This window comes from Triturus cristatus, chromosome 3_2 (genome assembly GCF_964204655.1).
Source record: "Triturus cristatus chromosome 3_2, aTriCri1.1, whole genome shotgun sequence".
NCBI classification, from domain to species: Eukaryota; Metazoa; Chordata; class Amphibia; order Caudata; family Salamandridae; genus Triturus; species Triturus cristatus.
In genome coordinates, this window is record NC_140584.1 from 403,114,790 (window position 1) to 403,126,876 (window position 12,087).

The following is a 12,087-nucleotide window of genomic DNA, read 5'->3' on the forward strand; positions in this document are numbered from 1 at the left end:
CAAGATTCGAATGTCCCCTTTGACAATGGTCCTACAGATCAGAGCACCTGTGAGGAGGAGCATTGCAGGTCGCTAGGTTTGATAAACTCCGGCATGGTTATCACGACCTTCAAGAAAATGAGGAACGACAGAGCTCCAGGGCCAAATGGGTTACCCGCACCTGTATTTAAAATAGCGCCGTACTTCTGGGCAGCAATTCTAACCCTGCTCTTTAACAACATCCTTTCCACAGCTAGGACACCAGATTATTGGAGGGGCTCTATACTTGTCCCCAATTTTTTTAAAAGGTGACTGCTTGAAGCCATCTTACTACAGGCTTATTGTCCTTCTTGATCTTGAAGCAAAGGCTTTCGCTTGTCTCCTCCTGAAGGATCTGGAGTCTGGGGCACAAGAAAAAGGCATCATCCCCTTGTATCAGTCAGGCTTTAGGTCACAGTCATCGACTTTGGATAACAAGATGGTGTTAGCTCATTTATCAACCCAGGCAGTGAAGAAGAAAAGTCTTCCATTGTTCTGCTGTTTAATCGATTATAGCACAACTTTTGGCAAAGTGGATCGCAGAAGGTTATGGTGGAAAATAGACGACTGGGGAATTCCATCTAAACTACTGAATGCAATAAGATCACTATATGAGGATACCTGGGTGCGGGTCAAAACAAGCTCCTACACAGTGACCCCCAAAATTGCCATAAACAACGGGCTTAAACAGGGCTGTGTGTTGGCGCCCATCCTGTCCAATTTATACACCGCTGACCTGGGGGCCGCTCTGCAAGGCGCCAACTTAGTAGCGCCTAGGCTGGGAAGTGTGAGGCTTCTGGTACTGCAATATGCTGATGACACAGCAATAATGGATCACACCAAAATTGGTCTCCAAAGAGCCCTACACGCGTTGGATTGGTTTAATAAGGCTAACTCCCTGACAGTCAACCAGGGGAAGACCAAGGTAATCGTCTTCAGGAGATATCACCTCAAAAGGCAAGAACAATGGCTCCTGGGTGATCTGCAAATCGGCACAGTGGCTTCCTACAACTATCTTGGGGTCTGGCTCTCAGGACAGGCCAGTGCAAACATTCATTTGAAACATCTGACCTCCAAGGCCAATAATGTCACGCACCTGCTAAAACAACTGAGCCAACATGTGCTAAGTCTTTCGGCTCGACCAATACTGACTGTTCTAAAAGCAAAACTGCTTCCAGCTATCAGTTACGGTCACCTGGACTTCCCTGGGTCGTTGGATGCTTTTTTATATTTAGTCCAAACCGCATGCAAATTAGTGCTGCTTATTCCGAGGACAGCCAGGAAATCAAGGCAGAGATTGGAATTTGGCCTCGGGAGGCCGGATCTGACGTGCCAGGGAGACCTTATAAAGCTATACATAAGGATTGTGAGGGCTCCAGCAGACTCCTTAAGATATCAATTGAGATCCGCCTTCGAGGAGGTGGGGTCCGTCTGGCATGTCTGCCTTGGCCGCGCTATTAACACACTGAAGATAGAGGCAGCAAGCCTACAGATTTTGGAAATTATGCTTAATGCCTGGAAGAAAGCAGTAAATAAACAAGTCTGTGAAATATCCTTTTCTCAAGACATTAAAACCCTTCACTCAAGTCTTAACCTAGAGCCACTGAACAAATCCTACATGGCGGGTAAAAAACCTTCCCTACCGAAGTGAGGCCCTGACACCGCAAGCCCGAAGTAAAATACTTTTTATGAGACTTACAATGTTACAAATTGCTGATTTTAATCCAGCATGGGCACGTAAGGGGGAAAAGACAGAATGCAGGCTGCGCTCTTTCCTGAAGGAATCCTGGCTGCACCTCCTGTGCTGTTGCCCAAATTGAATAATGAACGTTGGCGCCTCCTTCGCCCGATCTGTATTGGTAATGGAGCAAAGACCTGCAGAGAAGCCTCAGCCTTATGTTTTTCCAAATCAAAGACAATGAATTCAGCAAGACTGGGGAAATTCACGTACCTGATCAGGATTGCCTTAAATGACTCGCAGGAATGAAATCCTGCTCCTGTAACTGACATGCCAAATCTTGTGAAGGAAGTAGGCTGGTCCCCGACAGGCACCGAGGAGTTCCGCCCTTTTAATCAGAACTATTAAGTTCGAGCATTTTAAAAATTTGTATCAATTTGTTTTCAATCAGAAATGAAATTGAAGTAACACTGGGGACTGCATATTGTGCCTAAGGGTAAACGGCTGAGCACAAAGCCAGGATATGGATGGGTAGGGGAGGGTGCTGGGGGCAGGAGGGAGGAACTGTCTAGTTCACTTATAATTCTTTTTTTAACAGCGTTTTTTGCTTTTACTGTAATGATTTTAATTAATTAAAAAGTTAATAAAATTCAACATATGGTTTTAATTATTGTTTTACAGTTTTTATGTTACTGGTTTTTGTTGATGCGATCTGATCGATTGTATAGACTTGGATAATATTTGTTAATGTATTGTTATCTCTTTTCATAGACGGTGTATGAAATTATTAGGTAGAAAAATGTATATAGCCCTTTAGAAGGTGGTTAAAAATAATAGGGCCCACCGAAATGCGTCAACTGAACATTTAAGCAAAATCTGCAGTGCACAGCGGGTCTTTATATGGGATATGATGTGTTCATGGACCCTCATTGATACAATAAGCAGATTTGCTTTTCTATGAAGACCGATGATTGTCTTAATTGTTCTCCTCCTTATTGTGATTGTATTTATTATTTGTTTTATATTGTTTAGTATTATTTTTGTTGTGATGTATGTGTTTCTAACATGAAATTGATATTGAACAGAGTATATGAATATGAAATATATTTTTATAAAAGGATTGCAGCCATGTATATTTTTAAAAATTTCTGTGGCATTTGGATGTGGGATTTCTTCAAATTGCAGGATGTATGTACGTATAGTGTAGTTTGAGTGATTTGTGTGTTTTGACTCCGAGGGTAATTTTAGTGTCGGTTTCTTTCTTTCCATACCATCAGATGCAGATAGGAGCTACCTCTCTTCCCTTTCAGACCCTTTGCCTCACATATTTAACAGTGTGAAGGGGAAATGTCACCTCCCAAAGTGACAGGTTTTAATCCCTGTAAGGACCGTTGGAAGCAAAGGTCTGTGACAGATCCTCATAAAGTTTGTCTTTGGTGCCTGGGGTAGTCGCAACTCCAAATTGTGTAGTGTCTGCATCGATAAACCCGAAAGCCATGAGGGACTGCGAGGCAGAACTCTAAACTGTCACGATCGCATGACCCCCTCATCATGACCTGTGGCGCACAGCCACCCAGGTGGAGGCAGGATATAGTGATTGTTACTGGGTAGGCAGGCCATAACATCGGACAAGTGGGTCCTGTAGATTTTCAGATGGGATACGCCTTCTAGGCACTTCATAGCCACTCCACCGCACCTTCTGCCATCCCCACAACAACTGATGGAGGATCGTGTGACTGTTTTGCGGCAGGAAGTGCAAGCCCTTTGGCCAAGAGGGCTATCGGGAGGTTGCGTGCACCAGAACTGGGTTGTGGTGGTTATTCCTGCTGCTTTGTGTAGGCAAATAAGGTCAGTAGCCTTTATCCGATTTTTGGACCTGTGCCCTCTCAATGGCTTCTTCCAGAAGGACAAATTCAGATGCTCCCCCTGGCCAAGGTTATCTCTGCCCTCGACCCTGGAGACTGAATGGTGGTGTTGGATCTGCAAGACACCTATTTCCATATACTCGTCCTGCAGGCCCATCAGCACAACTTGCGGTTTGTGGTGGGACAGGGGCATTTTCAGTTTGCTGTGCTCCCCTTTGGTCTCACCAGTGCTCCTCAGATGTTCATGAAAGTTATGGTGGTCTTCCTGCCATCTTTGGGGTTCACTATTAAGGTGCCAAAGTCCCTTCTGACTCCCCAGAGGCTCCCCTTCATCTGAGCCATTCTGGACACAGTTCAGTTTCACGCCTTTCCCTCGGAAAGGAGAGTCCAGGATATTCAGACTATGATTTAAAATTTTCAGGTTCTGGCTTGAAATTCTATACAGTTGACTCTGTGGCTGCTGGGACTGATTGCCTCCTGCATCCTGCTGCTAAAGCATGCCTTGTGACATTTGTAGGTTTTGTTGTGGTATCTAAAGTCTCAGTGGGTCTAACATCACGGAGGCCTCTCCAAACTTGACCAGATTTCGGAGGAGACTGGAAAAGATCTGCAGTGGTGGTTACTGGGCTTCGAACGGGTCGGTGGCAGACCCCTCTCCCTACACCACCCACAGCTGACACTGGTGACAGATGCATCACTTCTGGGTTGGAGCGGTGACCTGAAAGAGGTGGAATTTGGAAGCCTCTGGTCTCCGGCAGAGTCCCAGCTCCATATCAACCTTCTGGAGCTGAGGTCGTCCTCTTGGAATTGAAGGGTTGAAAGATTTCCTTATGTTCATAAAAGGGAGACTGGTACAGATGCTTACGGACAACTTCTTGCCATGTAGTTTTGCAACAAACAGGGTGGCTCCGCCCATGGACCCTGTTTAGGGAGGATCTACACCTTTTGGAAATGGCTGGACCATCAAGAACATTTCCTGGTGGCGAACCACCAAACAGGATCCTGAATGTCAGAACAGATCAGCTCAGCCATCAACATCAAGTGGATCACAAGTGGAAGTTGCGCCTCAAGGTGACACAAGATCTCTTCCATGAATGGGGGGGGGAGGGGGGGGTGGACAATCTTGACTCTGTCTGTTCACCACCCAGAGAACGCACAATATCCGCAGTTCTGCACATTGGAGTTTCCAAAGTGCCTCTCACTCGAAGACCAGTTATGTCTTAAGGAGAACTCTGGGCTCCTTACGCCTTTCTGCCGATACCGTTCCTACCTGGAGTTAAAAAAAAAGTCCGGACCAACCGGGTCCAAGTCATTCTAGTGGCCCCAGATTGGGCATGGAGAGTATGGTATCCAGAACTTGAGGACATGAGCATCTGTCCTCCTTTCAGGTTGTCCCTTCGGGTTAATTTGCTGTTGCAGCAGATGTGCAGGGTCCTGCACCCCAGCCTTCACAATCTCCACCTTAATGCTTGCGGATTAGTGACTGGTGAATACCTTCGACCTTCAAGGTGGTGGTTGTCATCTTGGCAGCCACATGTCGCTTGGAAAAGACCGTATACTCCTGTTGTTGAGCCACATTTATGGCTTGGTTCAACACATGACAGATTTGAATACCGCAGTCAAAGTTATCTGACTTTTTGTTGTTTGTTTTGTCTCTCGTCCAGCAAGGCTTTTCTCTTGCCACAGTTAAAGGGTACCTTTTGTCCCTTTCGGACAATTTGCGGTTGCCAGATCAGCTGTCATTATTTAAATCATCAGTTGTGGTGCTTAATTGAAAGTTCTGCAACATCTGTTTCCTCCCTCTCCCTTTGTCATGCCACAGTGGGACCTCAACTTGGTCCTCACATGTGATGTATACTCATGTTGAGCTGCTTCACAGCTGTCCCTTGTGGCTTCTCACTCAGACAGTTTTTCTCTTCGCCGTAGGATAGGTGCAGTGTGTAAGTGAGCTTCAAGCTCTCTGTGTCAACCTGCAATACACCACTTTCTTCTCAGTCAAACTGGTTCTACGGACGTGAGCATTCTTCTTGCTGAAAGTTGTGAGGCGTTCCACGTCAGTCAGAATATCACCTTACCAGCATAGGAGGAGAGACTTCATTGCATGGACCATAAAAGAGCACTCAGAGTTTACATCTATTGTACCAGAGAAGACAGGTTGGACAATTAGCTCTTGGTAGCGTTTGCCAAAGCATAAAAAGGCAAGGTCGTGCATAAGAGGACCAACTCCTGCTGGATCGTGCTCTATATTACTAACTGCTATGCACTGGCTGAAAAGCAGCCACTGGAAGGACAGTGTGCTCAATCCACCAGAGCCAAAGCTGCTTCCACTGGATTGGCATGCAGAGTTCCTTTCCTGGACTTCAGGCAGGCAGCTATGTGGGTGTCCCTCGATATGTTCAGAAAGCACTAGTGTCTGGATAGCCAGTTTCGTCCTGAGGTGCATTTCGCTCACTGAGTCCTACAGAACCTTTTGGTTTGAGTCTATTCACAGACTCCCCTCCAAATAGGTTCTGCTTTGGAATCTATTCAAAAGGTGAGGATTCTGCAGTTAGAAGTCTCAATCTGAAGGACAAGTTACTTACCTTTGGTAACTCTCTTTCTAGTAGAGACTCTTATGTAACCACACTTCACTAACCCTCTCATCCTCCCTTTTCTATGAATTGGACTCTATACATTAATAAGATCCCAGGTTTAGGAATCTGCACACTGGTTGATGACGATATGGTATGGTTGGGACTCTGCGTCTGGGGTGCAGGCAGCCGCGAAAGCAACTGATGTCAGCTCGCTGGATTGGCATCTATATAGGCACCGCATGTCATTTCCAAAGCGAAACAGCATCAGAGTGGAGCAGAACGGCGCCACCTACCGGCTTGCAGAGGCATTGCTGAAATGTTTCTGGATCCAGTATGATGGGGAATATTCAGAATGTGAGCAATCTGGAGTTAGATGGTCTCTACCAGAAAGAGCATTACCGAAGGTAAGTAAGCTCTTCGTCACACTCGTCCACAAACTTACATAGGCATGTACACTCGCCCTTCATACATGACTCTTTTAGGGGAGACTGTCATGCCCTTTTTCATGAGGGAGGCCAGTAGGTATCTCCGACTGAAGGATGCAGGTAAAAAAGCCCTCTTCACTATGATCTTAACTTACTAGTTAATTTGAGCCGGTGATTTCAGGTGGGGCCCACTGGCACTCATTGTTTGGGACTGGCACTTATTTTTGCTCATCAGACTTTGATCCAGAGCAAGAGAGGGGAAACACATGGGGGAAAGAAGGTGCTAGAGAAAGACTGAAAACTCATGACAAATGTAGAAAGCAGGAGCCTGCAAGAGTGAGATAAAGGGGCAGAAACAGTTTGATGGTGGATTAAAGAGACAAGATAGAATCAAGACTATGCAGCCTTATTATTCTGCATGCTGACATTCGCTAGCGTCGGCCGAAGGCTCCTGAGTAAAACACTGTGCCCAGGCACTTATACTTCTACAAATTAAGCACTGCACTATCTTTCCTGCTACCATTGTCCTTTTCTGAGAGCTAAGGCAGAGCGGGCAATAGCTACCCTCTAAAACGAGTTATCCCTTGGTGTGCCCCTCCACTTAAGAGCTAGGCTCTAGGATCTCAGGTTAGTAAAACTGTAGAGTCCTGATTGGGCTTGCTTGATTGTTGAGCTCACTGAGGGAAAATTGGCAACAAGATGCAGGGCAGCAAAACTCTGCAGAGCCATGTGGAAAACTGCCCCAACAGTAATATGAAGTTTGATGCTATTTTGAGGGTCTAACTTAAATCATCTCCTTATGTCTGGACTGCTTGTTATCCGGTGAGAGTAAAGTTCTAAAATGAAATACTCTCATCTAGTTTTTGGATCCAGTCGTGCCCAAGGGCACTAGTGGCAAACCACTGTAATTGTTAGATTTAGGGGCCAGTAACCTCTGACTGCCCTGGGACTCCGGATCCCAGGTGCCACAAGGGTGGTTTGATCCTAGAATGGAGGCTGATGAACCAAGTTATCTAGACATTGGTACTCCCCTGGCCCTTCACCGCTAAGGTGGTGCCTAATTGGAAGCCAATGTATTTGGCTCCGCAGACGGTAGAAGACGTCCTTGTTAGCAAGTTGGTCGCTGATCTGTGGTTGAAATGTGCCCCATTTGGTTGTAGGACTCAAAAAGGGGGGGGGGGACTGGGGTCGGAGTGGTTTTAATGGTTGAGTTTTAGGGCTCAGGGCAGGGGACAAGAAATGGGCAGTTTTTAGGTCGAGGGGCGGTTAGGCTGGGGCAATAGGTTTTAGGGGTGGGGCTGGTTTTAGTGCTCAGGGAGGGTCGGAGACGTTTTTAGGGGCTGGGGGGTCGAGTATTAAGGTCCAGGATAGGGGGTTGGGGAAGTTTATAGGGCTGGGGAGAGTATTATAGACCGCAGGAGGCCGAATTTTAGGGCTAAGGGCAGAGGTGCAGGAGTGTTTTTTTTTTATCACACATGCCCCTTTACCAATTATGTCTTTACCATGAAATTGCCTCGTAAAGACATGCGTGATAAAGAAGCGGTCATGGTTAAGACCGCGTGGTTCATTAATACGTTGTTGAGGCATATGTTGTTCCATCACATAACAATCTGCGCCACATTGCTGCTGATATGTTTTCTTGGTCGAGAGACTTTCATTGATATTATGTGAAGCTTGAAAAACAGGTGAACAAATATAGATCCACAAGGGAACACCAGAGGTAACTGGGATGGCTAGGTATCCGAAGTCCAGTTGGACTAATTTGGGTCTCTGGTTCCATATTATAGAGCCGCCGGCATAAGTGGAAGCCTTCACCTAGTAATAGGATCTGGCTGAAGTTTGCACCCATTGATAGTTTGTAGTCTTCGTGAGGTCACAACTTTGTTATAGAGTGTTTAAAGAAAAAGTGATGGCTCTGATATTTTGTCAACTTGTGTCTGTCTGCTGCTGTTGGCGTCACTTAGCTCAACATCTTCTCCTCTTTCAGGACAAAGTGCACAAGCGATATATGCTGATGGCCATTGACCGACGGAAGAAGCTGCTTAAATATCTGCGACGCACACGTTACGATGTGTTTGAGAGGGTGTGCCAACAACTGGACATAGAGTACACACTCCCACCGCAGTACTATAAACGAATCACTCACCGCTGGCTGGCAAAGAAGGCTTTCTGTCAGAAGGTATGGAGCAATACTCATCACATTCATGTGTCCTCAGCAGGGATTTCAGGAATTATAGGCTAATAGTAAAGACGTTGTTATTGCATTATATATACCTTAAATATAACCTTTTTTTTTTTTTTATTGTTAAAAAACAAAAAAGTGTTTCAATCGTTTAATATGTTTTGAATATAAATATGATGTATGGGATTCGAATAGTCGACAGTCGGCCATTGATATGGGGGTTTTGTATGGCTGAACCGCAAAGGGCGCCAGGAACTTTAAAGTTCTATGCAACCATAGAAATTTCTGAATTGTGCTATACAAATGTTGGTAGTATGACACCTGTCCAAATTGACATGCACAACAATGGTATTTGGTGCGCGTCTAATTCATTTTTAATTGAAATCAACTAACTGGAGTTTTGAATGCAATTTGCTAGCAGTCTTTGTTCTGAAGGTGTGTCTATCGCTTTTCATCTAAATAAATACTGATGCCTATTTCTTTCTGCAGAATTATTAGGAAGGTAGGAAAACTTTCTGCAGACTGCAAATAACTTCATTCAGTGTGTTGAGCGTGTTGAGTGTTTGATAGATTTGAGTTGGTGTTGAATACAAGGTGAATAAGCGAGCAGGGGCATAGAATGAATCGCAGCATAAGCTGAATAACAAACTTCGGCTGTTGGCTAAAAACGGGTATTTATATACTGTGCTATGCACTGGGACCAATTGTGACTTTGAACACTGATTAGCTCAATACTTTTTTTCTAGTGTACCCAAAAACATGTAAAGTATCTCTAGAGACTCTTTTAACATCCGCTTTAAGAACATTTTTACCTTTTGTCTTGTAGGTTTATCAGGAGAGGAAGAAACGAATGGAGGCTGAGAGGCTAAAGCAGAGTACAGTTGTAGCAGATTCATCAAGTGTAGGGACGCCAGTTTAAAGGATTGTGATGTAAAATGTTCTCCATCTCATTTAAGATACTAACGTTAGTGGCTTTTATGTTGTTTTACTGAGTATTACATCTGCATGCCCCTTCAGACAAAGAATAATAAATATATTTTCTAAAAAAACAGAAGATTGCTGTGTTATTTCCTGTAATGTTTGTTATTATGTAGCAAAAATATGCTTTAATATCGATTAAGAAGGTGTAGTACTTCGGGTGGCTCCTGATCTCGAGGGGGGAACATTTAATTAGGTGTGTTCGTCAACATGATAAGCACGTGTTTGAAAACGGCCTTCTGCACCTGGAGTTACTTAGTACAGAAATGACATACATTATGGACCTTATTTATACGTTTTACTAGTTACACTTGTACACCAAAACATGTTGAGAAAGAGCGAATATGTTTATCAGCTCAAGAAAAGAGGCTCCACTGAAAAAAAGAAAATGCCTAAGAGTCTGTGCCATTTTGTAAACTAGGTTTCAGTTGTTGGAGGATCTTTGCACATGGAAATCTAGCTTTTATGGTGCCATTCAAGCTAGAGATGCTTTTGTAACCTTTTGTTTTTGGTGCTAAGGAGGCTTCTCTATTTAGGTCTCGCCGGCCGAGCTCTCTTTGCTGTCTGTTATCAAATACTATTGTGGACAATACTACTAATTACAGTGGGTTCTGGGTGAGCCAATTTCTTACAATTGTTAAGCTTTCTTGACCATCAATTTTTTAGGTCGAGCCTAGTGGCAACGTGCATGCACTGCTCGCTCTGCGAGGCATGCTGTAGTAGAGTATGCTGTGGAAGCCTCTTCCACTCTCCACCCATATTTGTCATTGGCTTGTGTCATTGTCCTTCTTAAATGCTGGCTTCTGATTGGTAAATAGGCTGTTTAGTCCCTCCTTGGTACCGCCTTGTCTCCATTTGTAACCTCCCATGAGGACTGGCCCTTTTACTTTGCTTGTTACACAGTACGTCTTCTTTAGTCTGTAAGCACTGTTTCCTTTGAGTTTTTCTTACTGTAGGCACTACATGTGCTGATTCAGCTGTCCCAACCACCCCCTTCCTCTCCGTGTTCTTCGGGCAGCCTCTCACTGGAGCTGTTTAGTGCAGGAAGTGGCCGAAGCTGGAGCGCAGATTGCCTCCCAGGCGATCCCGTACCCGTCCCGTATTCTTCAGCATGTCAGTGCTCACTACCTCACAAGCACAATGTCACATACATGTCCCACACTCAAAGTGCACCCGCACCCCATGGTGGCAAGGCATGGCTTGTTTCTATGTGCAGAGCGCTATGCACGCTTTCACTTTCTTAATGGGGCCACGCACACCACTCGCAGGACGAGCCTCGCAGATCCCAAAATCGTTTTTTTTTTTCTTTTTTTTTTACCTTTTATTCATGGCGGGCGGCCGCCCATCTTGCTTTACTTTGCACGCACCATATGGCCGCTCCGAGTGCCTTTCCTTGCTTGAACGCCCCCCTCCCCCTCACGAAGTGCGCTCCTATGACTGGCGGGGGTGTATTTTATTAGCTGAGTAAGAGCATTCTGAGGGATGTTATTGAGAGGCTAATACGTAGGTATTTGTGGAGTGTGCGTTTAGCGAAATGCTATTTTGGTATAACGTGTTATACATGTGCTGCCGGTATTACCATTTTTTCTTTTTAAATTAAATCCTGCTTTAAAAAAAACTTTATCAGGGAACATGTTAACCAAGAGGGAAGAATGTTTCTCTTACCTAGCACACCACTTGTGCCTATGTACAAAGAGGCTGGTACAAGTGAAAGTCACAAGTTGTCGTGTAAAAAGTCGTAAATTGGTGCCTGGATGCGGTGTATTATTAACGTCTAACGTTATAAAGACCCCCTAATCAAAGGATGAGAAGGGAGGGTCATGAACGCTGCAAGGAGTCAGTGCGATAGAAGCGAGATAGCATTTTGCTGTTGGAGCACTCCCTGAACCCTAATTAAAAAAAATACTTTTCAGGTGCACCAATAAATTCAAAGAATAGACTCGTCCTAATGGCCGTGAAGCTGCTGCCTCCCCTCACCCCTTGGAGCCACCAGCCCCTGCGGATGGTTGTGCCAGAGACAGAACGGTAAGTGCCATGTGGTGCAGATAAAATCCAGTGAGTATATAACAAAGGAGGGAGAAAGATTCAGTCGAAAGAGATTCAATCGAAAAGAAGGGGGAGAGATAGAGAAAGGAATAATTCAAAGCAAAAGAATTTCCTATTTGGAAAAAGACCCATCACTCACCAACCTGGTTGGTGACATGCTTCATCATCTGGGTCCCACCCTGACCGCCGAATGCCGTCAGGGTGTGCTTCGACGCCTGGAATTCCAGCGGAGCGGGTTTTCGTGTATATGGTTGAGTGAAAACGTGAGTGAGGAAAAATAAAAGTGATATTTAAAAGTGTCAGCAGTGATCTTCCTAATAAT

General features: G+C 44.9%; 1 protein-coding gene across 1 annotated transcript in view; it reads left to right on the forward strand.

The window, feature by feature from the left end:
- MRPS15 (mitochondrial ribosomal protein S15) overlaps positions 1 to 9,795 on the forward strand; it is a 129,920-nt gene extending 120,125 nt beyond the window's left edge. The window contains exons 7-8 of the mRNA XM_085647924.1: positions 8,547 to 8,738; positions 9,568 to 9,795. Of these exons, the coding sequence (XP_085504050.1) occupies positions 8,547 to 8,738; positions 9,568 to 9,660 (285 nt within the window). The 3' untranslated portion in view covers positions 9,661 to 9,795. The remainder of the gene's footprint in view (positions 1 to 8,546; positions 8,739 to 9,567) is intronic.
- The last annotated feature ends 2,292 nt before the right edge of the window (positions 9,796 to 12,087 follow it).